A 27822-nucleotide genomic window follows, 5' to 3' on the forward strand; every position below is an offset into this window, starting at 1 on the left:
TTTGAGAAAGTATGTTATTGGAGGTTTTGTCAAACTACGATTAGCAAAAAAAGGGAATAAAATATAATTACTTTCCCTCTGAAGAATCGGATTACAAAGATTATGTGAAACATTCCAGCCACAGATTGGCTTTCATCGGTGTTGCTTTATCCACTTCATTCGATCATAAAGGGAAGTTTGGTTTACCGACCAACACCATTTAAACAAGGATATACACAGCAATATGAATTACATTCAAGCTTCACACCTGTCACAATGTATGTACCGTGAAATGGGGTGAATAGGGACAGCAAGGTGAATAAGGACACAAACTGAAAAATAGTTCGGAAACTTTTTTCGCTGAAAATTGATAACCATACAGATTTGTTGATATTTGGGTTGACAGTGTTCTCTTGTTTTAAAAAAAAGCAACTTATAGTCCCTATTAACCCCATATATGGGTTAAAAAGGAATAAATAGGATTTTTATGGCTGTCCCTATTCACCCAGTTTTACGGGTGAATAGGGACAGTCACTAATACAAAAAAAATAATAATCAAGAACTAGGGACAGTTTGGAGAAACTTTTTATCCCATATTTTTTTTAATTGGCACCGTGGTTTATATTATGGGTGCATATTATGTGCATCCATCTGAGCTATCAATTTAGCAATAAGTTGGAAACTCAGGATTGTTTCTTGATTATTATTTTTTTGTATTAGTGACTGTCCCTATTCACCCGTAAAGCGGGGTGAATAGGAATAGGGACAGTCACTAAATGAACGAATGAATGATCGTTTTAAGGCCATTTTCCCCGCTATAGCGAGGGTTAGCCTTGCGGCCCCCATGACAATCATGGTTCCCTGTTTGAGGCAATGTTTTTATGGCCGGATGCCCTTCCTGATGCCAACCCTTAGTCGCCTCTTACGATGCGCAGGGATACGGTGCACCTATTCTAAACCGGGGTACACACCGGGATCATTCATCCCAGCAAGCTGGTACTCAATTTGCCGACCTCGGAAGGATGACAGGCTGAGTCAACCCCCCTGGTGTTAAATTAGCGATCGACCGGGATTCAAACCCAGGATCCTAGGATCCCAAGCCAGCACCCTAACCGCTAAGCCAACACTAGGCTCGGATACACTAATACAAAATTATGGGTGGGTTAATAATAGGAATAAATAGGATTTTTATGGCTGTCCCTATTCACCCAGTTTTACGGGTGAATAGGGACAGTCACTAATACAAAAAAATAATAATCAAGAACTAGGGACAGTTTGGAGAAACTTTTTATCCCATATTTTTTTTAATTGGCACCGTGGTTTCTATTATGGGTGCATATTATGTGCATCCATCTGAGCTATCAATTTAGCAATAAGTTGGAAACTCAGGATTGTTTCTTGATTATTATTTTTTGTATTAGTGACTGTCCCTATTCACCCGTAAAGCGGGGTGAATAGGAATAGGGACAGTCACTAAATGAACGAATGAATGATCGTTTTAAGGCCATTTTCCCCGCTATAGCGAGGGTTAGCCTTGCGGGCCCCATGACAATCATGGTTCCCTGTTTGAGGCAATGTTTTTATGGCCGGATGTCCTTCCTGATGCCAACCCTTAGTCGCCTCTTACGATGCGCAGGGATACGGTGCACCTATTCTAAACCGGGGTACACACCGGGATCATTCATCCCAGCAAGCTGGTACTCAATTTGCCGACCTCGGAAGGATGACAGGCTGAGTCAACCCCCCTGGTGTTAAATTAGCGATCGACCGGGATTCAAACCCAGGATCCTAGGATCCCAAGCCAGCACCCTAACCGCTAAGCCAACACTAGGCTCGGATACACTAATACAAAATTATGGGTGGGTTAATAATAGGAATAAATAGGATTTTTTTAAATGGCTGTCCCTATTCACCACGTTTTACAGGTGAATAGGGACAGTCACTAATACAAAAAAATAATAATCAAGAAATAGGGACAGTTTCAAGAAAGTTTTTATCCCATTTTTTTTTTCTTTGGCACCGTGGTTTATATTATGGGTGCATATTATGTGCATCCATCTGAGCTATCAATTTAGCAATAAGTTGGAAACTCAGGATTGTTTCTTGATTATTATTTTTTTGTATTAGTGACTGTCCCTATTCACCTGTAAAACGGGGTGCATAGGGACAGCCATTAAAATCCAATTTATTCCTATTTAACCCATATATGGGGTTAATAGGGACTATAAGTTGCTTTTTAAAAAAAACAAGAGAACACTTTCAACCCAAATATCAACAAATCAGTATGGTTATCAATTTTCAGCGAAAAATGTTTCCGAACTTTTTTTCAGTTTGTGTCCTTATTCACCTTCTGTCCCTATTCACCCCATTTCACGGTACATGAATGGCTTAATGGACAAGTTATACCAGGAAATATTAAAATGTGTGAAACACTGTGTTATGAATGAATGTACTTGACATTTCTGAATCAAACAAATTTCCTTTCTTGTCATTCATTTGCTCATATCATTTATAACATGGAAAAGGATTGCACAAGATGACTTCAGGTAGATCCTTCATTGTCAGTAAGCAAAGAAACTCTTCATTTCAGTCCTAAAATCCTCCTCGAAGATTGCTCATGCTGCATTTCTTTTTTACACCATGATACCCCCAGCCTTTTCTTACCTATTTTCATTTTTGATGACATGACATCATCACTTGTCATTGTTATAGAGGCAAATATCCTAACTTCTGTCAGGCAGGATACTGCAGAAGTTGCACGCTAATACCTTTGACCTGCCTAATCTGGGTTCCATGACCAACCTGACTATAAACTGTTAGATTTGTCCTTTGTGGGCAGAACGTTGCATCACAAAGTGTGCTGTCTCTCTAATGGACATTAAACTGCTTCGCATCTGCTTAAAGATCTTTCTTGGAGAGTAGGCAAATTATTCAGACCCTGGACAAATTCCAAAATCCCACACAAATTGCTTTCAGTCAAATATCAGACTTAGCCAACCAGTTTGGGAAAGATTTGGGCCAAACAATTTCCCAGCGGACCCCACAAGAATGTGATAATAATTGGGGTTATGAATCCCCTTAATGTTCTGCTCTTCTCCTTGCTAGCGATACTTGGTGTATGCCATGTTGTGGTCATTCTCCGGGGATGGCCGTCTGAAGGTGCGCTCAGAGTTTTGTGATTACATCAGGCGGATCACCACCATCCCATTACCTACTGTGCCCAACTCTCCCATCATCGACAATGAGGTAAATCATCACATCGCATCCACTCTGCACCGACAATTTTGCAATGTGCTGTTTAGAATTTTGACACGTTGTTTTTCATTTTGCTTTGTTTTCAAGTAAGCAATTCGACTACAAGACAGGATTAAAAAATGCAGCATCATATATAGATTACAGTAGATCTGAGAATCAGTGCAGATAAACCCACTCACTCCCTGACACAATGCACCATTTTACAGTCGCTTTTTGTGTTCCTTACATTAACGTGCGAGACTATCAAGTCTCCCAGTAAATTTCCACAATCCCTAATGATTTACCATGAAAAATATGTCTACAGTGGATTATATATCGTAAAGGTTAATCTGTCTACTTATTACTATTTATTAATTTATATATGAAATAGTTCGCAGGCTAACCCCCGCTCTAGCGGGGAAAATGGCCTTAAAACGACCATTCATTCATTCATTCATATATGAAATAGCAAGATACCCGTCACACACAGACATAAATCCATAAATTATAAGGAGTAGAGATACGAAAAGTATGACCTTTGACAACATGCAGACGCACAGACATACAAAGGGTGAAGAAAATAAACAAATTATAAAATACAGGAATTGTCTAACTTGATGATAATGTGCATTCAATAAATAAAATTAACTTGTTATTAAATTAGACATAAAAAGTTGTGGTTTTATGAAAAAAAAACTTTTGTCGAACTGTACCTAAGGCTGGTTTGGCATACTAGTTTGGCCCGACCATAGGCCTCACAGCATACCTCTGAAACATGGGCAGTGCAGGCAAACACATGCTTAGGAACAGGCATGGATATCTTTGGCATCATCCATATTCAAGGTACAAAATTAACTTGTGGTTAATTAGATGTTAAAACGTTATGGTTACATTCTGCAGCTTTATCAAACTGAGCTTAAGGCCACATGGGGCACAATATTAAAGTCACACACACACACACACACACACACACACACACACACACACACACACACACACACACACACACACACATCCACACACACATACACACCACACCCACACTCAGACACACACACACACACATACACACACACACACACACACAAACACAAATATATATATATGCACATATATACACATTTTAATTTTTTTATTTTTTTTATTTTTTTTTGTATACAAGATCGAGGCTCGTGAAAGAGCGAACATTAATCACACAGAAAGACAAACAGACACATAAAACAAATAACATCGGGAGCGGTAGACAAGATGGGGAGAGAGGGGGAAGGACACAAACACAACATTTGAGAGCAGGGACCGAGAGACATGGAGACATCGATAGATCTGTGGGAGGGAGAGGGCTTTGGGGGGGAGGCATGTGAAGGGGGTGGGGGGGTGGGAGAGGTATAAACATATGGACACTGCCAGGATTTCCAGGAAAGAAGTTGGAATTTCAAACAAGGTGGATCTGGGGTGAATTAGTGGGGGTAGAAAAGATCAAGGTTATGGATGGGGGAAGATAAGAGATGGTGGTGAACAGCTGTTTTAAAGACCTGGAGGGAGGAGAGGGATTGAAGGGAGTGTGGGAGTTTGTTCCACAGGCGGGAGAAAAGAGGAATGAAAGAGTGAAGGTGAGCAGAGAGCCGAGATTTCGGCAGTTTAACCATCAGAGGGTTGCTGGCAGATCTTGTGCGACCTGTAGGAATATTTGGGGGACAGAGCACAGAGAGGGCTGGGGGAGCAAGGCCGGAGAGGAGTCGGTAGAAGACAGAAAGACCACCTACCTGCCTGCGGTGAGTGAGTGAAAGGCCCTCAGAGATAGCTTCATCGTGGGAGATTCCAATGATTTTGAAAGCTTTGGATTCAACAGCGTGAAGCCGAGCCAGGTGTGAGGCAGGAGCACCAGCCCATAGGGGAGAACAGTATTCCATTGAGCTGCGGATGAAAGCCTTGTATGTGGTGAGGAGCTCAGGTGTGCCGAGGAAGGACTTTGCACGACGGAGGATGCCCAGTCGGCGACTGGCTTTGGAGGCCAGCTTGGAAATGTGGTTTTCCCAAGAAAGATCATGGCAGATAGTGAGACCCAAAAGCTTGAGCGACAGAACTTCTTGGAGAGGATTGTTGAGAAAGTAGATGGGAGGGTTGTCCAGTCGATCTTTTCGGAGAGACATAGTAAGAGAGTGAGATTTGTCAGGATTGACAGACATGTTCCACTTGTTTGACCAGTCTGTGATTTTGTCCAGGTCTTCAGAGAGTGAGGAGGCTGCAGACTGCCGATCTGAGGGAAGAGGAATGGAGCGGCAGAGAGTGGAGTCATCAGCAAAGAGATAGAGAGGATTTTCCAGAGAGTCGGAGAGATCATTGATAAAGACCAGAAAAAGCACAGGGCCCAGCACACTTCCTTGGGGAACTCCAGCCTGAACAGGAAGGGGAGATGAGAGAAATCCATTCAGGGCCACACGTTGACTACGACCAGAGAGGAAGTCCGCAAGCCATGCATGGAGATTTCCATGGATACCATAGGAGGAGAGTTTGGTGAGCAGAGCTGGGTGCCAGACCGTATCAAAGGCCCGTGATATGTCAAGGGAGACAGCTCTGATTTCCTGTTTGGCATTGAGGACCTCCATCCATTGTTGAGACAGCAGAAGCAGCATGTCCAGAGTAGAGTGACCTGGTCTGAAACCAAATTGATGATCAGAGATCAAGCCATTGGAGAAGAGGAAAGATTTCATATCCGAAGCAATGATGGATTCCATGACTTTGCTGATAATTGGGAGCAGGCTGATTGGTCTGTAGTTGCAAGGATCTGTTTTTGCACCTTTTTTGTGTAAAGCGGTAATGTTAGCTGATTTCCAGGATGCTGGCAGATGACCTTGAGCAAAAGATAGGGTGAAAAGAACAGAGAGAGGGTGAGATAGAGTGGCAGAGCAGGATTTTAGGACCCGTGGGCTGATGCCGTCTGGTCCAGTTGCAGAATCAGAGTCGAGGTTTGACAAAAACTCCTCCACCTTATCAGGAGAGAAGGACACAGAGTCCAGGAGCAGTTGGGTTCGACTGGGAAAGGTGGGAACAGAGAGAGATGGGTTTGGGACTAAGGATTTTGAGGCGAACACAGAGTTGAGGCATTCGGCTTTGTCACGTGCGATGTCAACTGTGTGGCCATTTGAGGTAAGGGAGGGGATGGAGGGGGAACAAACACCAGAAACGGATTTGACCAGATGCCACCAGGATTTGGAGGAAGGAGACAGGTTTGAGAGTTCATTCTTGAGTGAGGAGAGATAGTGCTTCCTGGCACTCCTGAGGGTAGACACACACTTGTTCCGAGCTTGGTGGAAGGAACTGAGATTGCCTTCAGTTGGATTAGCCTTCCAAGAGGCAAAGGCAAGTTGTTTCAGGGCAACTGCCTCACCACAAGATTCAGTGTACCATGGACGGGAGGAAGGGTAAGACAATTGAAGGCGAGATGGGATAAATCTGTGCATGAGAGAGATCAGTTTGCTTTGGAAGAATTCCCAGGAAGAATTGATGTCAGAGGCAGTGGAGATGGGAGACCAATCCATATACACATATATACATACACACACACACACACACACACACACACACACACACACACACACACACACACACACAAACACATATACACACACACACTTACATGCACAGAAACACACACACACACACACACACACACACACACACACACACACACAAACACACACACACACATACCTTACACTCATACAAAAAAAACCCCACACGCATGCGCACACACACACACACACACACACACACACACACACACACACACACACACACACACACACACCTTACACTCATACAAAAAATCCCCACACACACATTCAGACACACACATTCAGACACACACACACACACACACACACACACCACACCACACCACACACTCAAACACACACATACACAAACACTAAGAAGTTACAATTTACCCTCTCCCGTCACTTGGGAACATGAGATGCTCGGGAAAAACTCAACCATTAGGCTTCCTTTTATGTATCAATAAAAACACAAAAGTCAAATTATCCTGAAATGACAAGGATATGTGTGTGCCCTTTCATGCTTGTTGTTTGAAGGTTTCTCTCTTTTCCATCCTGTGTTGGTCTTTTCTTCATTAGTCCTTTCCTTTCCCGGTCCCCTTTTTCTGATTTTGTATTCTCTTTTTTTCCAACTTTGCTTCCTATTATTTTGTCTTTTTATTCTTCATATTGTGCTCCTTTTTGACATCATGTTTTTATTCATTTAGAACAGAAGAGTTAGAAGTCTTAACTTACTTGTAGTTGTTCTCTTGTGTTGTTTCATTTTACACTTCATCGTTTTATTAAAATCATTGCTCCTCAATGAGCCATTGTTTCTCTGAATGAAATGGATCTTCTTGTAGACGTGTCATGTGTTCTTTCAAATAATTTAGCATGATTCATGTTACATTCATCAGGGGTGTTAGAATGCTTCCAGTTAGAGTTTTTGAAATAGTTTAACCCTTTGACATAAAACTTGAGAATGTTAAAGCAAACTGAGTTTTTTTTATATAAAAAATCCAATTTTGTTTTTTAAAGATGTTTTAGGATAGTTAGTGAGTATTATCTAAGGAGGTTTAGATGGAATTTTGTAGTTTTTCCTGATATTTATCGAAAGATGTATCTCTGTGTATTACATACCATTGCTTCCTCGATGTTTGTAAATACATCAATTTCGACAAGGCCGTAGTGTTGCTAGATTAATGTTCCCCTTGAAAGTCATTACACAGAGACAGATATATCATCAATATATATATACTAGCAGAAGTACCCGGCGTTGTCGGGCGGGGGAGGGGAGGGGAGCGAGGGGGTGGAGGTGGAGGGGAGGGTAACGGGAGGTTGGGGAGGAGAGGGGGGGAAGGGGAGGGGGAGAGGGAGGGGAGGGGGGGGGGTGGAAAGGAGCAGTCAGAAGTGGAAGCTCTTTTACGGAGAATTTATATCTTAAAGGGGAGGGGAGGGGGGGGGGAAGGGGAGTGGGGAAGGGTGGGGAGAGGGGGAAGGGGAGAAGTCAGAAGTGGACGCTCTTTTACAGAGAATTTATATCTTGGAGGGAGGGGAGGGGGGAAGTGGGTGGGGAGGGGAGGAGGGAATGGGAGGGGGAGGGGGGAGGGGAGGGGAGAGGAGGGGGAAGGCAGGAGATGAAGGGGAGTGGCTCACGTTTCTGAGTGAATGTGGCTCACGTTTCTGAGTGAATGTGGCTCATGTTTCTGAGTTAAGTGTGATGCTGATCAAGAAGAAGAAGAAGCCATACTACCAAATTCGTACACTTCCGGAATTGTTTGATTTATTTGTATTCAAATGTCTCGTAATTGTTTTGTATTTATGTATGTGAATGTGTACTTGTGTATAACTGTCATTAATTTAAAAAGGCTTCGGCACTATCGAGCGATTAATTTTTTTTTTTTACTCCAAAAAAACGAACTTTTTTTTTCCAATTTTATGTTTGTTTGCCTACAACACCCCCAGGCACTCACTGATGAACCTCTGAAAGTTTGATGAAGATCCGTTCAGCCATCTCTGAATAAAACGCGGACACACACACAGACAACTCGCGTTTAGATATATATAAATCCGGATTTAAATTTAATTCAAAAATTGATCCAGATGTCTATTCTCTTTCAAACATTCAAACCGACAGAGGTAGTTATTTGTCACAACATCTGTAAAATTTTCATCCTTTTACTCAACTCCGTTTCTCTGTTATTTGGTGGAGCAAAAAGTCAACTGAGCTTTATAGATATTTAGATATACTAGGACGTGCCCGTACGTGGGTGCCCGTTCCTTGGTGCGGCCCAGCATCTAGTCGAGACCCAGTCACCCAGGCCGATCACCCATTCCGACCCCAAATTCCTCATCGACGATAACTAAACAATATATTATATGAATCGCACCGTACATACCTCCTTCTAGATCTTGTTTTTGTCTTGATATACTCACTCAGGCTCACTCTATCACGACTGAGTCCTCGCAGCTCCTCCAAATGGCGCCCGCTACGCCTCGAATTCACATCGGCCACGCCTACGCAACAACGTGTTCTGTGATTGGCTGGCCTACCCCGCAACCTGTTCTGTGATTAGTTTGGTAAATAAATCGCCATAGCTCGGTAACTACTTCTCCGATTAATATGAAACCTTGAAAAGGCACATCCTCAGGTCCCCAGCAATATACCTGGCAAGTTTCAAGTATATCGGACCCGTGGTTGTCGAGAAACAGCGGTCACAGACAAACACACAGACACACACACATACACACACACATACACACACACATACACACACACATACACACAGAGATTACTGGAATTATAGATAGATATCATGGAGCAAGTGTATCTATGTCCAACCACTAATGACACCTTTTATGGCATAATAAATAAACCGTTTATCTGTGTTGTTTGTGTTCCTGTTGGAGCAAAATAAAATAAATTGCATGTGTGTTGGTTTTTTAGTGTTGGTAGTACCTGGGGTCATGTCATCGGCAAAAAGAATCCACCCCCTGTAAGACTAACAATTGCAATACCAATGCAACTAACAGTTTTCGTCTGTATACATGCCACAGTGCAAGTGGTTTAGTGATCCCTGCCGCAGACAGGGGATTATTAACGACGGCACAAAATATATATTGCCTCATCTTCCACTCCAGAGCCCACCCTCCCCCCAGGATGCTCCCAGAGGGAGCGGGTGCTTCTAGTATAATTAGCAATACAATGTTGAAAGTACTGTTTTTACTCACTCACTCACTGACTCTTTGGTCTGTGGCTCTTCCATGAACAGGTTTCCATCACAGGTGAGTGGGCACCCTGGCAGAACAAGGTCCCTCAGATCGAAGTGGAGACTCACAAGGTGGCTACACCCGACGTGGTGGTGCCTACGCTAGACACTGTGCGGCACGAAGCACTTTTGTACACATGGCTTGCTGAGCACAAACCTTTGGTCCTCTGTGGTCCACCTGGCTCTGGCAAGACGATGACCTTGTTCAGTGCACTACGGGCCTTGCCCGACATGGAGGTAGAGTTAGTAGTCCATAGCGTATTCCCTATCACCATTATGCTTTCATTCTAATTTTTCCATTTCTTGAAGGTTTTTGATTGTCATTAATTATCAGGTAGCGTTATTTTACTTCCGTCATCATCATTTATCTATCCTCGTCGTCGTTTTTCTTGGCTCTTTTTAATTTGCCTTTTGTAAAAAAAAAAAAAAAAATACAATATTATATATATGTTCTCTTGTTTGCAAATATTTAACTTTAACGAGGTGTCATACCTTTTGTCGACTTTTGAATTCTCACTGACATAGCTATCTATGTAAAATACCTTATGGAATAAAAAAAGGCCATCTTGTGCGACGTCCTTCAAGGCTCATGGCGACACTTAAAAGCATTTTGAATTATGGGGACTGCCAAACGACCGTTATGGAGGCAAAACATGCGAGGTCTGAATTCTCACATATATATATATATATACTCAACAGAAAGAGGATGTGCGTGTGCGTTGGATTAGAGATGAAAAGCTGCTAAATGGACAATTTGAAAGTCTTTTGGACCATCTATATATTACATACGAGTACATGGAGGGGAAAGGAGGACATTCGAAAAACGGAAAGGAAGGAGGAAGGATACACAGTGATACGTGAGGAGGGTGAGTAAAGGGAAAGAAGGCTGCAAAGAAAAAAAAGAGGAGGAGCGGCAACAGAGAAAAAAAGAAAGAAAAAAAAAAGAAAGAAAAAAAAGGATAATTGGGGAAGAGGGGGTGTCGTCTTTACTGCCATTTTGTCTCTAAATGTTTCCTCTCGAAGCAAAAGTCTTGCCAGGTTTCGCAGAGCAATAAAGAGGTGGAAAAAGTGACAACACAATGAAGATGCACTTCAGCTTGGACCAAAAGGGAGATTAAAAGAGAGTGAAGATTACACAATGTGAGCACACATTCCATGTGGTCGGGATAGAGAAGGACAAACCATTAAATCGTGATGTGGAGCGATGTCTGAGACGAGATGGGTAAACAAACACCAAATAGGCTGCTTGCTTTTGGTTGGTACAACGAGGCCTGTTTCTAGCTCATGGTGAAAGATGCCAATGCAGTAATAACCAAGGGTTTGATGCTCGCAGCGTGAGAGAGAACTAGGTGGGACACAGGAGAACCATCCTTTGGTGGTGTTTTTTATTTTTTGTTTTTTATTGATTGATTGATTTAGTTATTTATTTATTTATTTATTTATTTATTTATTAATTAATTTATTTAATACAAGATCGAGGCTCGTGTAAGAGGTAACATCAATCACAAAAAAAACAACAACAAAACATACAAAAAAGGAGCGGGAGACAAGATGGGGAGAGAGAAGGAAGCACACAAGTACGACATCAGAGAACAGGGACAACGGAAGATCTGTGGGAGGGAGAGGGCTTGGGGGGAGGAGGCACGGGAATGGGGAGGGGGGGGGGGGGGTGGGAAAGTAGAAAACACATGGACGCTGTTGGAACTTCCAGGAAAGGAAAAAGTCGGTATTTCAAAAAAAAAAAAAAAAGTGGATTTGGGGTGAATTAACGGGGGTAGAAGATTATGGAATCATTATGTAAGTGTTTTGTAATCATTATGTTATTTCTCAGAAATAACCTCACAGAGTGGCTTCCGGTGTCTGGCCTTACGTACGTCTGTTAACATTTGACTAAAACATCTTATCCACACAAACTACCCCGACTGATTATGGACCAAATCCTGAAACCTGATTATACATCAGGACAGTGAGGGCCCGTGGGGATGTGCTCCCCATCCGGATCCGACCATTTCTTGCCAGCTTGAGCGGGGATAAAGGGGGGATTTCACCTCAAATTCAGGTAATTTATTTTAAAATCTTCTCAGAAACTGTGGGCAAATAACCATCAGTCCCCAGCGGAGCTATTTTTTATACTCTTGCAGACGAAGGCCTTGTCTTGCAAAGGAAAGACTTGGGATGGAATAATTTGCCAAATTAGCTTCTGGCTTTGAAATCCTTCCCACCAGGAATTGGACGCAACACCATGCATTTTAAATGACCAGATCTAGCAACACCTTGTGGACACCTTGTGATTTACTTTCTAGAAAATAGCACCACACATATGCCCTTAATAAAATTCACATCATCATAATCCTTAAAAAACATTTTCTCTCCACGTTCCTCTGTGTTACAGGTGGTGGGCCTCAACTTTTCAAGTGCAACCACACCAGAGTTGTTACTGAAAACGTTTGACCATTACTGCGAGTATCGGCGCACACCAGCAGGTGTGGTTCTGGCACCTGTGCAGCTGGGCAAATGGCTTGTGCTCTTCTGTGATGAAATAAACCTTCCAGACATGGACAAGTATGGCACACAGCGCGTCATCTCCTTTATTCGGCAGGTGCGAAACGTCGGTGTGCACTGGTTGAGAGGTTGTTTGACATCACACTGGTCTTGATATTTACCCTCGCTTGAGGAGAGGGCATTGCGTTTGTCAGTTTGTTTGTCCGTTTTTCTGTTTGTTTGTTACTTGCCGGAAAAGATTCCGGCAGGTATGTTGGTTGGTTGGTTTGTTACTTGCCGGAAAAATTTTCCGGCAAGTATGTTGATCTGTTCGTTTGTTTGTCTGTCTGTCTGTTTGTCTGTCTGTTTGTCTGTCTGTTTGTCTGTTTGCAGCACTGCGTCTACACCGTTGCACGGAGAATCGCCAAACTTTGCACACATAATGGTCTTGCCCTCTAATATACTGTGCCTCAATGATGACGTCATCAGTGACGTGGTTCGGCCGCCATCTTGGAAAAACCGAATAAATTTGCACCTCTATATCTCCGAAAGTACTGAACAGAAAAAATTGAGACATGGCTCATTGTAAAGAACTCTCCATGGGGAATAAAATATGTTAATGATGACGTCATATGTCACGTGGTCGGCCGCCATCTTGGAAAAACGGCAAATCGTTGCGCCACTATATCTCCAAAAGTGCTGAACAGACAAAATTGAGACATGGCTCATTGGAAAGAACTCTCCATGGGGAATAAAATATGTTAATGATGACGTCATATGTCACGTGGTCGGCCGCCATCTTGGAAAAACGGCAAAACTTTGCACCACTATATCTCCAAAAGTGCTGAACAGAATAATTGAGACATGGCTCATTGTAAAGAACTCTCCATGGGGAATAAAATATGTTAATGATGACGTCATCAGTCACGTGGTCGGCCGCCATCTTGGAAAAACGGCAAAACTTTGCACCACAAAATCTCCAAAAGTGCTGAACAGAAAAAATTGAGACATGGCTCATTGTAAAGAACTCTCCATGGGGAATAAAATATGTTAATGATGACGCCATCGGTCACGTGGTTCGGCCGCCATCTTGGAAAAATGGGAAAACTTTGCACCACTATATCTCCAAAAGTGCAGAATGGAAAAAATTGAGACATGGCTCATTGTAAAGAACTCTCAATGGGGAATAAAATATGTTAATGATGACGTCATATGTCACGTGGTTCGGCCGCCATCTTGGAAAAACCGAAAAATTGTGCACCTCCATATCTCTGAAAGTGCTGAATAGAAAAAATTGAGACATGGCTCATTGTAAAGAACTCTCCATGGGGAATAAAATATGTTAATGATGACATCATAGGTCACGTGGTTCGGCTGCCATCTTGGAAAAACCGAAAAACGTAGCACCTCCATATCTCCAAAAGTGCTGAATAGAAAAAGTTGAGACATGGCTCTTTGTGAAGAACTCTCCATGGGGAATAATATATGTTAATGATGACGTCATCTATCACGTGGTTCGGACGCCATATTTGTCTTAAATGGCCGATAAAAGAGTACATTCCGGCAAGTCCTCGGTCTCTGACCGATTTTTCATCTGTCTGTTTGTCTGTCTGTTTGTGCGCAGTACTACGTCCACCCCGTTGCACGTAGAATCGCCAAACTTTACACACATATTTGTCTTGCCCTGGAATAGACTGTGCCCAATTTTTAACTCTCTCGGCCCAAGGCCTCCATTATGACGTCATAATTTGATAATTCGACAAGTACAAAACTTCATCCAATCAAGATGCAATTTCTTGAGCGCCATGTCGGCATAGACTGCTGGAGAAAAAATAATAATGATGATGTCGTCGGTCACGTGGTTCGGCCGCCATCTTGGAAAAACCGAAAAACTTTGCACCTCTATATCTCCGAAAGTGCTAAACAGAAAAAATTGAGACATGGCTCATTGTAAAGAACTCTCCATGGGGAATAAAATATGTTAATGATGATGTCATAGGTGCCTCCATTATGACGTCATAATTCGACAAGTACAAAACTTCATCCGATCAAATTGAAATTTTTTGAGCGCCATGTCGGCATAAACTGGTGGAGAAAAAATAATAATGATGATGTCATCGGTCACGTTGTTCGGCCGCCATCTTTGAAAAAACCGAAAAACTTTGCACCTCTATATCTCCGAAAGTGCTAAACACAAAAAATTGAGACATGGCTCATTGTAAAGAACTCTCCATGGGGAATAAAATATGTTAATGATGATGTCATAGGTGCCTCCATTATGACGTCATAATTCGACAAGTACAAAACTTCATCCGATCAAGATGAAATTTTTTGAGTGCCATGTCGGCATAAACTGGTGGAGAAAAAATAATAATGATGATGTCATCGGTCACGTTGTTCGGCCGCCATCTTTGAAAAACAGAAAAACTTTGCACCTCTATATCTCCGAAAGTGCTAAACAGAAAAAATTGAGACATGGCTCATTGTAAAGAACTCTCCATGGGGAATAAAATATGTTAATGATGATGTCATAGGTGCCTCCATTATGACGTCATAATTCGACAAGTACAAAACTTCATCCGATCAAGATGAAATATTTTGAGCATAATCTAGGAATAAATTAGTTTAGAAAACAAATAATGATGACGTCATCGGTCACGTGGTTCGGTCGCCATCTTGGAAAAAAGAAAAACTTTGCACCTCTATATCTCCAAAATCGCTGAATGGAAAGAATTGAGACATAGCTCATTGTAAAGAACTCTCCATGGGGAATAAAAAATGTTTGTGATGATGTCATAGGTGCCTCCATTATGACGTCATAATTCGACAAGTACAAAACTTTATCTGATCAAGATGAAATTTATTCAGCGTCATCTAGTGATAAATTGGTGGAGAAAAAATAATAATGATGACGTCATCGGTGACGTGGTTCGGCCGCCATGTTGGAAAAACTGAAAAACGTTTTACCTACAGTATATATCAATGAAACCACTCCATGGGAGAAATTGAAACATAGCTCATTGTCAACTACTCCCCATGGTGAACAACATATATTTATGATGATGTCATCAGTGCATTCATTATGATGTCATAATTAGGCAAGTAGAATGCTTGATCCAATCAGTTGGAAATTTCTTGAGAGTGACCTACACAAAAAAGGCATGGGAGAATTAAATTGATGACATCATCGGTCACATGGTTCGGCAGCCATATTGGATTGAACATAAATCGATGTCATCAATAAACCACACAAACACAGCAGCTAATAAACACCACACAAAATACACACGTCCTGGCGAGGGTCTGCAATCTCTGTGCTCTTTCTTGTTTGCACCATATTTTGGCAAGGACACTGTTGTAAGATGTTTTGCCACTTTTTGATCCAAAAACTTTGCCCAAAAATGGTTTGTGTTTGAATAAATATGGTAAGTTATTCAATATGACGTGTAAGTAGCGGTATGTGTTTAACTCCCATCTCTGTTTGCCCGTCTTGCACCTCCACACATCTCCTTTTGACCAATTTCGATAATTTCAACTAGATGGTTGAGCATGGCGGGTTCTACCGCACAGCTGACCAGGCTTGGGTAAAACTAGAAAGGATTCAGTTTGTGGGTGCCTGCAACCCTCCAACAGACCCCGGACGAAAACCCCTATCAAACAGGTGACTCTCGACTCACTTACATCCACCCAACACCTATCATCAGATGAGAGAGTTTGAGAATGCTTGCAATCCTCGAGTCCACACCTCCTCTTTCAGGCCGATATATTCGATCTTCTTTTTCATCCAGGTTCATGCGACATGTCCCAGTTGTCTACGTGGACTATCCAGGCCCAGCCTCCCTCACTCAGATCTATGGAACCTTCAACCGTGCCCTGCTGCGGCTTGTTCCCACTTTGCGTCCTTATGCAGAACCACTCACAGCTGCGATGGTGGAATTTTATTCAATGTCACAGGTTGGGAGCATCAAAATCATCTGAGGAAATTATCCAAAATATTATTTGAAAGACCATTTTTTCATTTGATTCCTTCTTCTTCTTGTTTTTTTTTGCTATCCATTCATTCGTTTCCTGTTTCAGTTGGTTGTATTGTCACAACTTCTTTTTCTTTTCTCTCATCACACACAGGAGCATTTCACACAGGACATGCAACCCCACTACATCTACTCTCCCCGTGAGATGACACGCTGGGTACGAGGAATCCTTGAGGCTTTGAAACCTTTGGAAAGTTTACCTGTGGAGGGCCTCGTCCGGATGTGGGCTCATGAGGCATTGAGACTGTTTCAGGACAGGTACTTAGACAACACGTGTTTATCACACAGTTTAAATGCTTTGTTTTCACATGGTCTTATCCAATCCGTTGAGATATTGATTGATCTCTTTGAAGTCGGCTTTTCTGGTCCTTAAAACCACTAACCAGTCAATTATCTCATTGGCATCCTTTAGTCAGGGTTCATTTTTCCTGCATTTTTAAGTGGTGAAACCGTTTCAATTTTTGGCCATGCATGTCCTTGCATCCGTCCGTCAAAAAATTAAGAAGAAGAACCGTTCTAATCGACTGTGTTTAATTCTAAAGGGTTCTAAAGGGTTATAAAGGCTGAATTCTAAAGGATTCTAAAGGGTTATTCTAAAGGGTTCTAAAGGATAATTCTAGTGGCTTCTAAAGGGAGGTTCTAAAGAGTTATAAAGGGTAATCCTAAAGGGTTCTAAGGGGAAATTCTAAAGAGTTCTAAAGGGTAATCCTAAAGGGAAATTCTAAAGAGTTCTAAAGGGAAATTCTAAAGGGTTCTAAAGGGTAATTCTAAAGGGTTCTAAGGGGAAATTCTAAAGAGTTCTAAACGGAAATTCTAAAGGATTCTAAGGGGTAATTCTAAAGGGTTCTAAGGGGAAATTTTAAAGAGTTCTAAAGGGTAATTCTGATGAGTTCTAAGGGGAAATTCTAAAGAGTTATAAAGGGTAATCCTAAAGGGAAATTCTAAAGAGTTATAAAGGGTAATCCTAAAGGGAAATTCTAAAGAGTTCTAAAGGGTAATCCTAAAGGGAAATTCTAAAGAGTTCTAAAGGGTAATCCTAAAGGGAAATTCTAAAGATGTCTAAACGGAAATTCTAAAGGGTTCTAAAGAGTAATTCTAGTGGGTTCTAAAGGGTAATTCTAATGGATTTCGGTCGTTTCTCGGCTTTGCCTATATCATATTAAAATGCCAAACTGGTTCACTTCCTTCAGACATGGGTGCCATTTTTATTCTCTCGCTGGCATCATCAGCAAAATTAATCAAATCTTTCAGTTTAGCTTTTTCAATCATTTTTGTGATTTTATTTCTTGCACAATTAAAGAGGTCCTGGTGTTTTGATGCTGCCATTTTACATCCCACAGTACAATCAGCTATGCTCTCAACATGTGCCGAACTGTGTTTATTTGGTGGTTCTGCTAAAGGCAGAGAGAATAAACTACTATATAATAAAAGGGGTGGCCACAGCTGGTGTTGGTTTGCCCTGACTGTATCAGGTTGGTAGACGAGGAAGAACGCAACTGGACAGAGGAACACATCAACACTGTTGCTGGCAAACATTTCCCCAACATCGACCAGAAGAAGGCCTTGGCCAGACCTATTCTCTTCAGCAACTGGCTTTCCAAGGTCCGCTTTATTAATATTTAGTGCAACTTGTATTGTACTGATTGGAAATTGCTTGACAGTAAGCAATATTGGCTTGGTTGGCATAGGGCTTGCTTTCCCAGCCATATGACTTAGCTTTTGTTACGTAGGACTATGTGCCTGTTGAGCAAGAGGAACTGCGGGACTATGTGAAGGCACGCCTGAAGGTGTTTTACGAGGAGGAGTTGGATGTACCTCTGGTGCTCTTCAATGAAGTCTTGGACCACGTCCTGCGGATTGATCGGTATCTCATTGGTGCCCATCAACAAACACTGATATGCTTGAAATTATTAATGAACTAACATGTTAAACCCATGTTGCCTGATAGTACTTGGCTTTTGACAGGCCAAAGTGACATTTCAACGAGACGTCAAAGGCGAGACATGAAAAGTCATTGTTTTGTTGTTGTACTTGCTCATGCATAAAATGATGGAGCGCATCTTTCCATTCCTTCTCCTCAACTGCATTGTCTTTTTTGGCAAAGGATCTTCCGGCAGCCTCAGGGCCATTTACTGCTCATCGGTGTAAGTGGAGCCGGCAAGACTACGCTGTCTCGTTTCGTTGCCTGGATGAATGGTCTTAGTGTCTACCAGATCAAGGTGAAAGCTCGGCCCTACATTCTCTCTCGTGATTGTAAACCGCATCGACGTGAAATACCGTGACCATCAGGTCGTACAAAACAAAATTGGATAACTCTGTTCCTCAAATAAGTGGGCAGCCAAAGATGTTCTGCAGGAAAGGTACAATCTACCAAAACACAAGTTATTAGCAAACTTGCAAACAGCATTAAATGGCACATGTGTGGTTCGTATGAAGTATGTTGTATCATGATTTTGGTATTTCACCATTATCAAGTGTACAACATTGGAGATTTTTCAGTTTCGAACCACCTTTAGAGGCCGTTTTCCCCCAGAAAGCGGTGGTTGGCCTTTTTCGAGCACCGTGGTCCCCTTTTTGAAGCAATGTTTTATGGCCGGATGCCCTTCCTGCCGCCAACCCTGTTAGTCGCCTCTTGCGACACACAGGGACTTACCAGTGAGCTGGTGCTCAATTTGCCGACCTCGGAGGGATGGCAGGCTGAGTCAACCCCCCTGGCAGCGATCGACCGGGATTCGAACCCTGGATCCTTGGATCCCAGGCCGGCACCCTAACCGCTAAGCCAACACCAGGCTTCTTTTACAGTTTAGACAGGTCAAGTATTGAGATGCTCTTAATTGAGCACTGATGGATTGATTTTAACATACCATGTCTCAAATTTATATCACTACCAATTCTAGAATAAATTGCACCTGCGATTGGTTTGCTCCAGAATTATAGCGCAAGTGTGAAATCAAAATAACATGCTCACGTATGCTGATAAAATGAAGAGGACTTTCAATGTTGGAATGATAGCATCATTGATGAGAGTGATATAAATGTGAAGGTACGCGTATTGCCATCACAATCTGATCGTGCGTGACTCTTTGGTGATTCACCTAACTGTACGTGTGCAGGTGCACCGGCGTTACACAAGCGAGGATTTTGACGAAGATCTACGTGCAGTACTACGTCGGTCCGGCTGCAAGAACGACAAGATTGTTTTCATCATGGATGAGTCGAACGTGCTCGACTCTAGTTTCCTAGAGCGTATGAACACGCTTCTCGCCAACGGAGAGGTCAGTGGTGGAATGGATGTGGAAGGCAATTGATGTGCTCCGATGCTTGTTGCGAGCAGTTTCTGGGTGACCGACACTCACTATAACATTGAGGTATTTGTGGTTGGTGGAAATAATTGCATTACCTGAGCTAAAGACAACAGTAGGCTTCCCAGTAATTAATTAAATCCCACGTGTTACTAGAATGTATAAATTCTGCTCGAGGAGTCAAAATAGAATCACTCCTCACAGTGCTTTTCATGCAATCATATTATCTCTTCCTGAAACAATACACCAACACACCTGTTGAGGTGTGATGCAGCACTTGCTCTTGAGTTTATTCTCCCATATCGATTAAACCAGCGCACATCCATTTGAGGTAAAATTCATCTGCTGCGCTTGTTGGGTCTTGGATGCTCAGATCTATTTGGAACTGCTTGACTAATTAGAAGCATCCGTCGGTTTGTCTTTAAATATTCGGAAAGAGCTTATTTTGTCAGAAGAACATCATCCTTTCTCTGATTGGCAGGTTCCCGGATTGTTTGAGGGTGACGAATATGCAGCTCTGATGACACAATGCAAAGAGGGTGCACAAAAGGAAGGCCTAATGCTGGATTCACACGAGGAGCTTTACAAGTGGTTCACGGGCCAGGTTATCCGCAACCTCCATGTCGTCTTCACCATGAATCCCTCATCGGAGGGCCTGAAGGACCGTGCCGCAACATCTCCTGCACTTTTCAACAGGTTTTTTGCGCCGTTGTTCAGTCACCGAGCCCTCGGCTCATTCGAGAGTTTTTCTCTGCTTATCTACTTCAGAGGTAGTTCGTGTAATGTAACGTCAGGTTGTTGATTCAAAACAAGCGAAGTTGTGCCAACATTGTCGCAGCACAAAAGCTTACAAGTGCCTGTTTAAACCAATCCCAACAACAACCCCGAGACACATTAAAACTACACCACAAAGACACTACAGTGACATCCTTCGTAACATCCGCCCACCAAACAACGGAAACTACAAAAAGCACATCCACACCCACATCACCATAAACGCAATAAACAACTGGGCCCAAACAGTATCCTGGGCACTAAACCTTCGCCCATCAATGACACGGAGTAACTACTACCCAGGTCTGGTCGTGTTCACCTTTCAGGCTTTCACCATGGACACCACCCACAACCATTACACCAGAAACATAGACTCGACGACACCCACTGACGACACCTGCATCCACTGCCAGGCGCTCCACACACAATAAAAAAGTCTGCGCGGTCCTGGCTTCACGTAGGCAAGAACACCGCATCTTTGATGTGAGGGATCTCTGGTCGCTCCTGTGAGATCGACCGGTTATCTCTGGCTGGTCTGGTCAACCGGAACGGACTGGGGCAATACAACAACAACAACAACAACAACAACAACAAATTGTTGATTTTAAGATTAAAAAAAGTAATAATATGTCGGAGAACTAAAATACAAATTAAACTAGAACGGCACTCAGTAGAGAGCACAGCTCCACCTGGTTGGCCATATCACTCAACGGTGAAGAATCACTTTAAAAATTCTACAAGCTGGATTGGGATCTGGATCTTCACCAAAATTGAATCGATTCTTCCTTGTCACACACACAAACTGTCCAACAAGTTTCGTCCAAATCCATCCATAACTTTTTGAGATGTCCCGCAATGTATAGTTTTTTGGCCCGATCTCCCAATGGTGAAGAATCACTTGAAAAATTAAATAATTCTCATATCTGAATTCCTATTCAGATCTTAACCAAAATTGAATCAAATCGTTCTCTTCAAATCGAACAAATCGTTCATTTCCACCAAGTTTCGTCCAAATCCATCCACAACTTTTTGAGATATCCCGCTATGTATCGTTTTTGGCCCTATCTCCCAATGGTGAAGAATCCCTAAAAAAATTCTAGTAGCCGGATCCGAATCCGGATCTTCGCCAAAATCTAATCATTTTGTCCTTGTCACATACGCTACATCTCTGCCAAATTTCGTCCGAATCCATCCATACTTTTTGAGATATTTTGTTCACAAACGGACAAACAAACGGACAAACAAACAGACAGACAGACAGGGTTGAAAACACAACCTCCATGCACCTTTGGTTGCGGAGGTAATTATCTTCAAAGTTCTTTATAATTATTTTACGAATGTGTAATTTTTGGTAATACATGCCAGCAATGTTTTTTGGAGGTCACATTATTCTCCTCCAAAAATAAAGTATATTTTGAACAGTTCTTGGGATTTAAACAGAAGACGTTATAACAAAGCAGTGGTATTTCACTGAACGTTTTGCATATTTATCGAATCAATAAATTTTTATTTGCAGTTAAACATGTGAGAAACTAAAATCCATTGTGACTCCTTATAAATACACGAGTATGTATATATACCTGGTTACCCTTCGATATAATGGCAGCGTTGTCGTCTCTCCCCCCCGCATGGTGGTAGGTGTGTTTTGAACTGGTTTGGTGATTGGTCCACCGAGGCACTGTACCAGGTGGGAAAGGAGTTCACGTCCAAATTGGATCTGGAGAAGGCAGACTATGTGGCACCGGATTCAATGCCAATTGTGTATGCAAAGCTGCCCAGGCCACCTACTCATCGCCAGGCCATCGCCAACAGCTTCGTCTTCGTGCACCAGACACTTCATCAGGTTTTATTCTCCAAACGAACTCATTGCTGCTTCCCTTCATCCATGTTCCTTCTCCCTCTTCTTCTCCTTCCTTCTGAGTCTCTTTGTTCCCAGATGAACTTGTTTTCCCCCTTGACAGATTTCTGACAATCATTGCCTCTTATGACGTATCTACATTTTCTTTGGCAATCCTTCCACGTACTGTTCTTGACATTAATCTTCATAAAGTCCTTTGTAATTTTCCCAAACACGATATCCTCTTAAACAACTTCCAGAGAGCCTTTCTTTTCCCACATTTCCAAATCGACCACAAGGTCACACTGTTCATTTTCCTTCCTCTGTGTGAGACACCATGTCACGTTCTGCAGGCAAATACAAGGCTCATCAAGCGTGCGGGACGGACCGTGTCTGTGACCCCACGGCACTACCTGGACTTCATCAACCACTATGCAAACCTGTTCCATGAGAAACGCTCAGAACTTGAGGAGCAGCAGATGCACCTGAATGTTGGACTTCGCAAAATCAAGGAAACCGTCGACCAGGTGTATTTTTCTGTTTTTGTTTTTTTCCATCTAATTTGTTTTCTTGTGAATTTTCTCTTCTTCTTTTTTGTTGGTTCAAAATGTAATTATGTCAGAGATATATAATTTGGTCTTTCCCCTGGATTTGAGTCCCAACCCAGCTATAAACTGTCATCCTGGTGTTTCACAGGTAGGGTGATTCATCAATGTGTGTGGTCTTCCTCGGATGGACGTTAAACGGGCGTCCCGTCTGCCAGCATTGGTTGGTGGACATTAAAGATCCTTTGGTGTCCTTTGTGAGGAAGGAGTAGGCGAGCTATCGCCGGCACCATGAATATATTCCAAATTCCTTTCATAACCAGCAGAGGGCACTGCATCAGCAGCACATGCCCTCAGCCAATGATGCTACCCCACATATGAACAAAGAAGAAGAAGATGCCCTTAGTCCATCACAATTATAAAACATCACCATTGCGGTGTTTTACACATCACAAAATGCTGCCATGATATTTTTTTATGGTTCGACATAATTCAGTCATCACCTGGGAGGTGTAAGATCAAGGTTAGATTGGTTTGAGCATTGCATCAACACATTCTTGTAATTGCATCTACACCAGACTTGCCTCTCATGCTTAATTATAACAAAATCAATTGCACAGTATAATCCTTTGAAACGGTATTTTCCTACTCTTTTAATACACCCACTTGGATTTCATGTGGTTGTGCATTAGAACACCTATTCACTTTCTATACCTCCGCTGACGAAGTCGCCGGAAGCATTATGTTTTCGGAATGTCCGTCCATCCGTCATAGGTTTTCGTTACCGCGATAACTTCAGAAGAGCTGAAGGTATCCAAGTCAAACTTGGTACAAATAGGTAGAATGATGCAAAGATGAGCTGATTAGATTATGGGGTCAATAGGTCAAAGTTGACAGGTCCCATTAGAAAAAAAGTTCTGTTACCATGGTAACTTGTGAACCAGAGATGGGATTTGGACCAAACATGCTATACGTATATATTATGATGCAAAGATGAGCTGATTAGATTATGGGGTCAATAGGTCAAAGTTGACAGGTCCCATTAGAAAAAAGTTCTGTTACCATGGTAACTTGTGAACCAGAGATGGGATTTGGACCAAACTTGCTATACGTATATATTATGATGTAAACATGAACTGATTAGATTTTGGCATCAAGAGGCCAAAGGTCAGAGGTCATGTCAGGTAAAAATGTGATACTTGAGTTCAGCTGAAGGGATTTAAACCAAACTTGGTACAAGTATGTATAATGATGTAATAATGTGGGCGGAGGCATATTGGTCGACGTCGTGATGCCGAAGCGTGCCGTTCTGGTTTGGCATACATGTTATCACACAATGGATCAGGATGTAACAGAGAAAAGAGAACTGGAGAATGAGTAGGAGGTGGGGTAGGGGGGGCAGGGAGGGGGCACCCCAAAAATGAAAAATAGAGGAGACATGGATAAATAACGGATGCAGGGAGGTATGAGGGCAATAGGGAAGAATATGGGGGAGAACAAGATGGATACAGCTGAAAACTCTCAATCACAGAAGTGTAAGGAAAACTGAAAACTCAGAAAGAGGGGGCTTTGGGAGGGTAAAAATTATTAGCAATAAATTATTAATTATTAGTAATAAATTAGTAGTTAGTATTAATTATTTATTAGTAATAAATTAATATTAGTAAATATTAGAGGGGTAAAAAAAAACAAAAGATTATGGTTGTGGAAAGAGGATGACGTGAGAAGATGGTGGTGAACAGCTGTCTTGAAGCTTTGGAGGGAATAATGAGATTGAAGATACTGATGAAGCTGGTTCCACAGACAGGGAGAAAGAAAAACGAATGAGTGGAAGTGAGCAGAACATTGGGAGTTTCATCAGGAAGGGGTTACTGGCAGAGCAATGAAAAAACACTGGGGGGAGGTTTGGAGTGGGTATATAACACAACACAGAAATGGTGGAGAGTACAAGATCAGAAGCGAGGCAGTAGAAGACAGAGACACCACTGTGATGTGAAAGTGATAGGCCGAGAGAATCGGCTTCATTGTGGGAGATTCCAATGATTTTGATGGCCTTCGTTTTAACGGCGTCAAGCTGAGCAAGTTGCGAAGCAGGAGTGCCAGCCCAGAGGGGAGGGCAGTACTCCATTAAACTGCGGATGAAGGCCTTGTAGGTCGATAGGTGTTCATGTGTGCCATCTTTGAAATTTTTTCAACAGTATAGAATTTGCCTTTTTAAGATGCCCTCGTCTTACATTCCTCTAAAAACGTGCAAAATTAAATAAATAAAAAGGGTCCTGATATTCCTCAGTCATATTGTTGTCTTATAAGTCTACTTGATCATAATATGACCTCCTTCTCTGCTTTACAGCTGGTGTGCACTTATAAAAATGGTCGAGCTTGTCCTCGGGTCTGATCATACGTTATCACAATGCTTATTTTGGATGCTACGATAAAAATGAAAATATTTAATGAACTGCTTGTTGCCCGAATTTAGGTTGAGGATTTGCGGAAAGACTTGTCCATCAAAAGCTTGGAATTGGAGGCGAAAAACGCTGCAGCAAATGACAAGCTGAAGAAGATGCTTATTGGCCAGCAGGAAGCAGAGAAGAAAAAAGTAAGAGAATGAATGTCACGATGGCTTTTTGCCATCAGAGCAGAGTTTGCTTAATCGCTTCAGTCCTTTCCCGATTGAGTACCTGTGACACGATTCGGCCAACCGCTATAATCGGGTTTAGTCTTTTGTTAATGGCTCGAGCGGCGGATTGCTAAACCGCTCGGCAATCTTCCATCTTGTCCGTGGCTCGAGCAGAAGTAGCGCCCTGCTTTGCGGCGGGGTTGTCGAAGGTATCTGGGACTCCATTGACCAGTCACCCTGGCCAACCTCACCCCCCGCAAAGGAGCGCGATACCTTCTAGGACTCGGACGGCCAGTGTGATAGACGAGGGGATTAAACCCCCCTCGGTAAGGGGAGTGCCGACACCGAGATCCGTAACAATTGTTGGATTCATTGGATTATGGGGAAAGGGAAACATATGAGTCACAGAACTTGTTTCTAAACTAAGACTAAAGTTCATGTGACGAGCTGGGGAAAGAGTTTACATGTTTTGTTTAATCCATTACCTCATTACCTTGATAACAGTTCAGTTTTACATCAATTTCACTGTTAAAGCCTGATTAAAACATTGATAGACATCGCTCAATGTAGCCTATGGGAGTGGGAGTTAGGAATCCCTTAAAAGGGTTCAAATTACCTCTTCCTGTCATATTCACCTTTCACTTTCTCATCAATTCGTTAGAGAATACAATTTGATGAGTGAACTTTCACTATGGGGCTTTCTTGGCAAGGTGTTGCATCAAAGAGTGTATTAAGTAAAGTTTGATGTTATGTCTGCCGTTCAATCAGCATTTAGTTATTGGACGATAAACCCATGGTGTCTTTTGAAAATAGTGGCCTTTTGTGTATTGGTATCCGAGTCAAATTGAAAATTCTTCCTGTGTACTTCTTTCTGGAAAGGCAATGGCAAATCATCTAAGATGTATTCTTTAGACAGTGTATATGTAAGACAGTGTAAGATGTATTCTGCTTCGGCAGCAACTTTACTCCCATCAAAAATACAACTTCTGGCATCTCCGAGCCTTGAGTTTGTATTTAAGAAAAAAATCCCACAAACTGGATAGGATGATTGGTCGAGCCCATACCTCCACCCGGCTGATTAGTTTACGTTTTGTATTCCACTGATAGGCCAGATGTCGATTCAGACCTGAACCAAAATCGAATCGGATTGTTATCGTCACCGACCCAACTCATCCAGCTAGTTTTGTCATAATCCGTCCACAACTTTTTGAAATATCATGATATATATCATTTTGCCTCCCTTTCTCATTGGTGAAGAATTACTTTTAAAATGCAGGTGTCTTCTGATACCTCAGGGAGATGGATGCCCCTGCCTTGCATAACCCCAGGTCACCTGTGGGCAAGGTGTAGTACTTGTCAGCTCCCCTTAACAGGGTGACGGTCCGCAGCCATGCGGTTTAAATGGCAGATGGGCTCTGCACATCTGGTGGATGAGAGTCCAGTCTCATCGGGCTCCAACAGCACAGGCGGAATAGGGTGAATTCCCCAACGGCAGAAGGACGGAGAGGAGTGGCGACCCCCGTCTATACCACACACTTACCCGTGTGTACCAGTCATAGAAAGGCAATATGATGGCAAACGTCATCATTGCCCAAGGAGACTCGACATGATCTTAAAAAAAACAAAAAATTCTCGTATCCGGATCCGTATTTGGATCTTCACCAAAATTGAATCATTTAGTCTTTGTCACACCTGCCCAAGCTGTCCACCAAGTTTCCTCCAAGTCGATCCATAACTTTTTGAGATGTCGTGCTATATATCGTTTTTGGCCCTATCTATCAATGGTGAAGAATCAATTGAAAAATCACTCTAGTATCCAGATCCGGATCTTCATCAAAATGTAATCAATTCGTCCTTGTCACACACCCAACCTGTCCACAAAATGTAATCTGAATCTGTCCACTGCTTTTTGAGATATCCTTCACAGAAACAAACAAACAGACAGAGGTGAAATATAACCTCAGTCCACCTTTGGTGGCGGAGGTAACAATGGGATTGCTTCGATTTCTTGAAGCTTTGGACAGCAACTTTACTTGAAGAGTGTAGCAATTGAAAATGCTAAACGAGGCCCACATAATCACAACATGCGGGTAAAATTACATTAAAATAAATTACATTTCTGTAATAACAATAATTAGCTGGTAAAAATAATTAATAATTTTGTAATAATAATTAATTAATAATAATTAATAATAAATTAATTAAAATTAATAATAATTA

The 27822-nt window shown here is 42.2% G+C and overlaps 1 protein-coding gene across 2 annotated transcripts in view; it reads left to right on the forward strand.

Annotated features, from left to right (window-relative positions):
• LOC137437086 (cytoplasmic dynein 1 heavy chain 1) overlaps positions 1–27822 on the forward strand; it is a 263109-nt gene that overhangs the window by 120943 nt on the left and 114344 nt on the right. For both annotated transcript variants that reach the window (XM_068131446.2, XM_078786887.1), the window contains exons 41-54: positions 3085–3225; positions 10019–10252; positions 12408–12614; positions 16036–16157; positions 16285–16450; positions 16622–16785; positions 18000–18129; positions 18258–18391; positions 18632–18746; positions 19641–19802; positions 20311–20525; positions 22242–22446; positions 22794–22967; positions 25462–25581. In XM_068131446.2, the coding sequence (XP_067987547.2) occupies positions 3085–3225; positions 10019–10252; positions 12408–12614; positions 16036–16157; positions 16285–16450; positions 16622–16785; positions 18000–18129; positions 18258–18391; positions 18632–18746; positions 19641–19802; positions 20311–20525; positions 22242–22446; positions 22794–22967; positions 25462–25581 (2289 nt within the window). The remainder of the gene's footprint in view (positions 1–3084; positions 3226–10018; positions 10253–12407; positions 12615–16035; positions 16158–16284; positions 16451–16621; positions 16786–17999; positions 18130–18257; positions 18392–18631; positions 18747–19640; positions 19803–20310; positions 20526–22241; positions 22447–22793; positions 22968–25461; positions 25582–27822) is intronic.

Source organism: Myxine glutinosa, chromosome 11 (assembly GCF_964187855.1).
Source record: "Myxine glutinosa chromosome 11, kmMyxGlut1.1, whole genome shotgun sequence".
NCBI lineage: Eukaryota > Metazoa > Chordata > Myxini > Myxiniformes > Myxinidae > Myxine > Myxine glutinosa.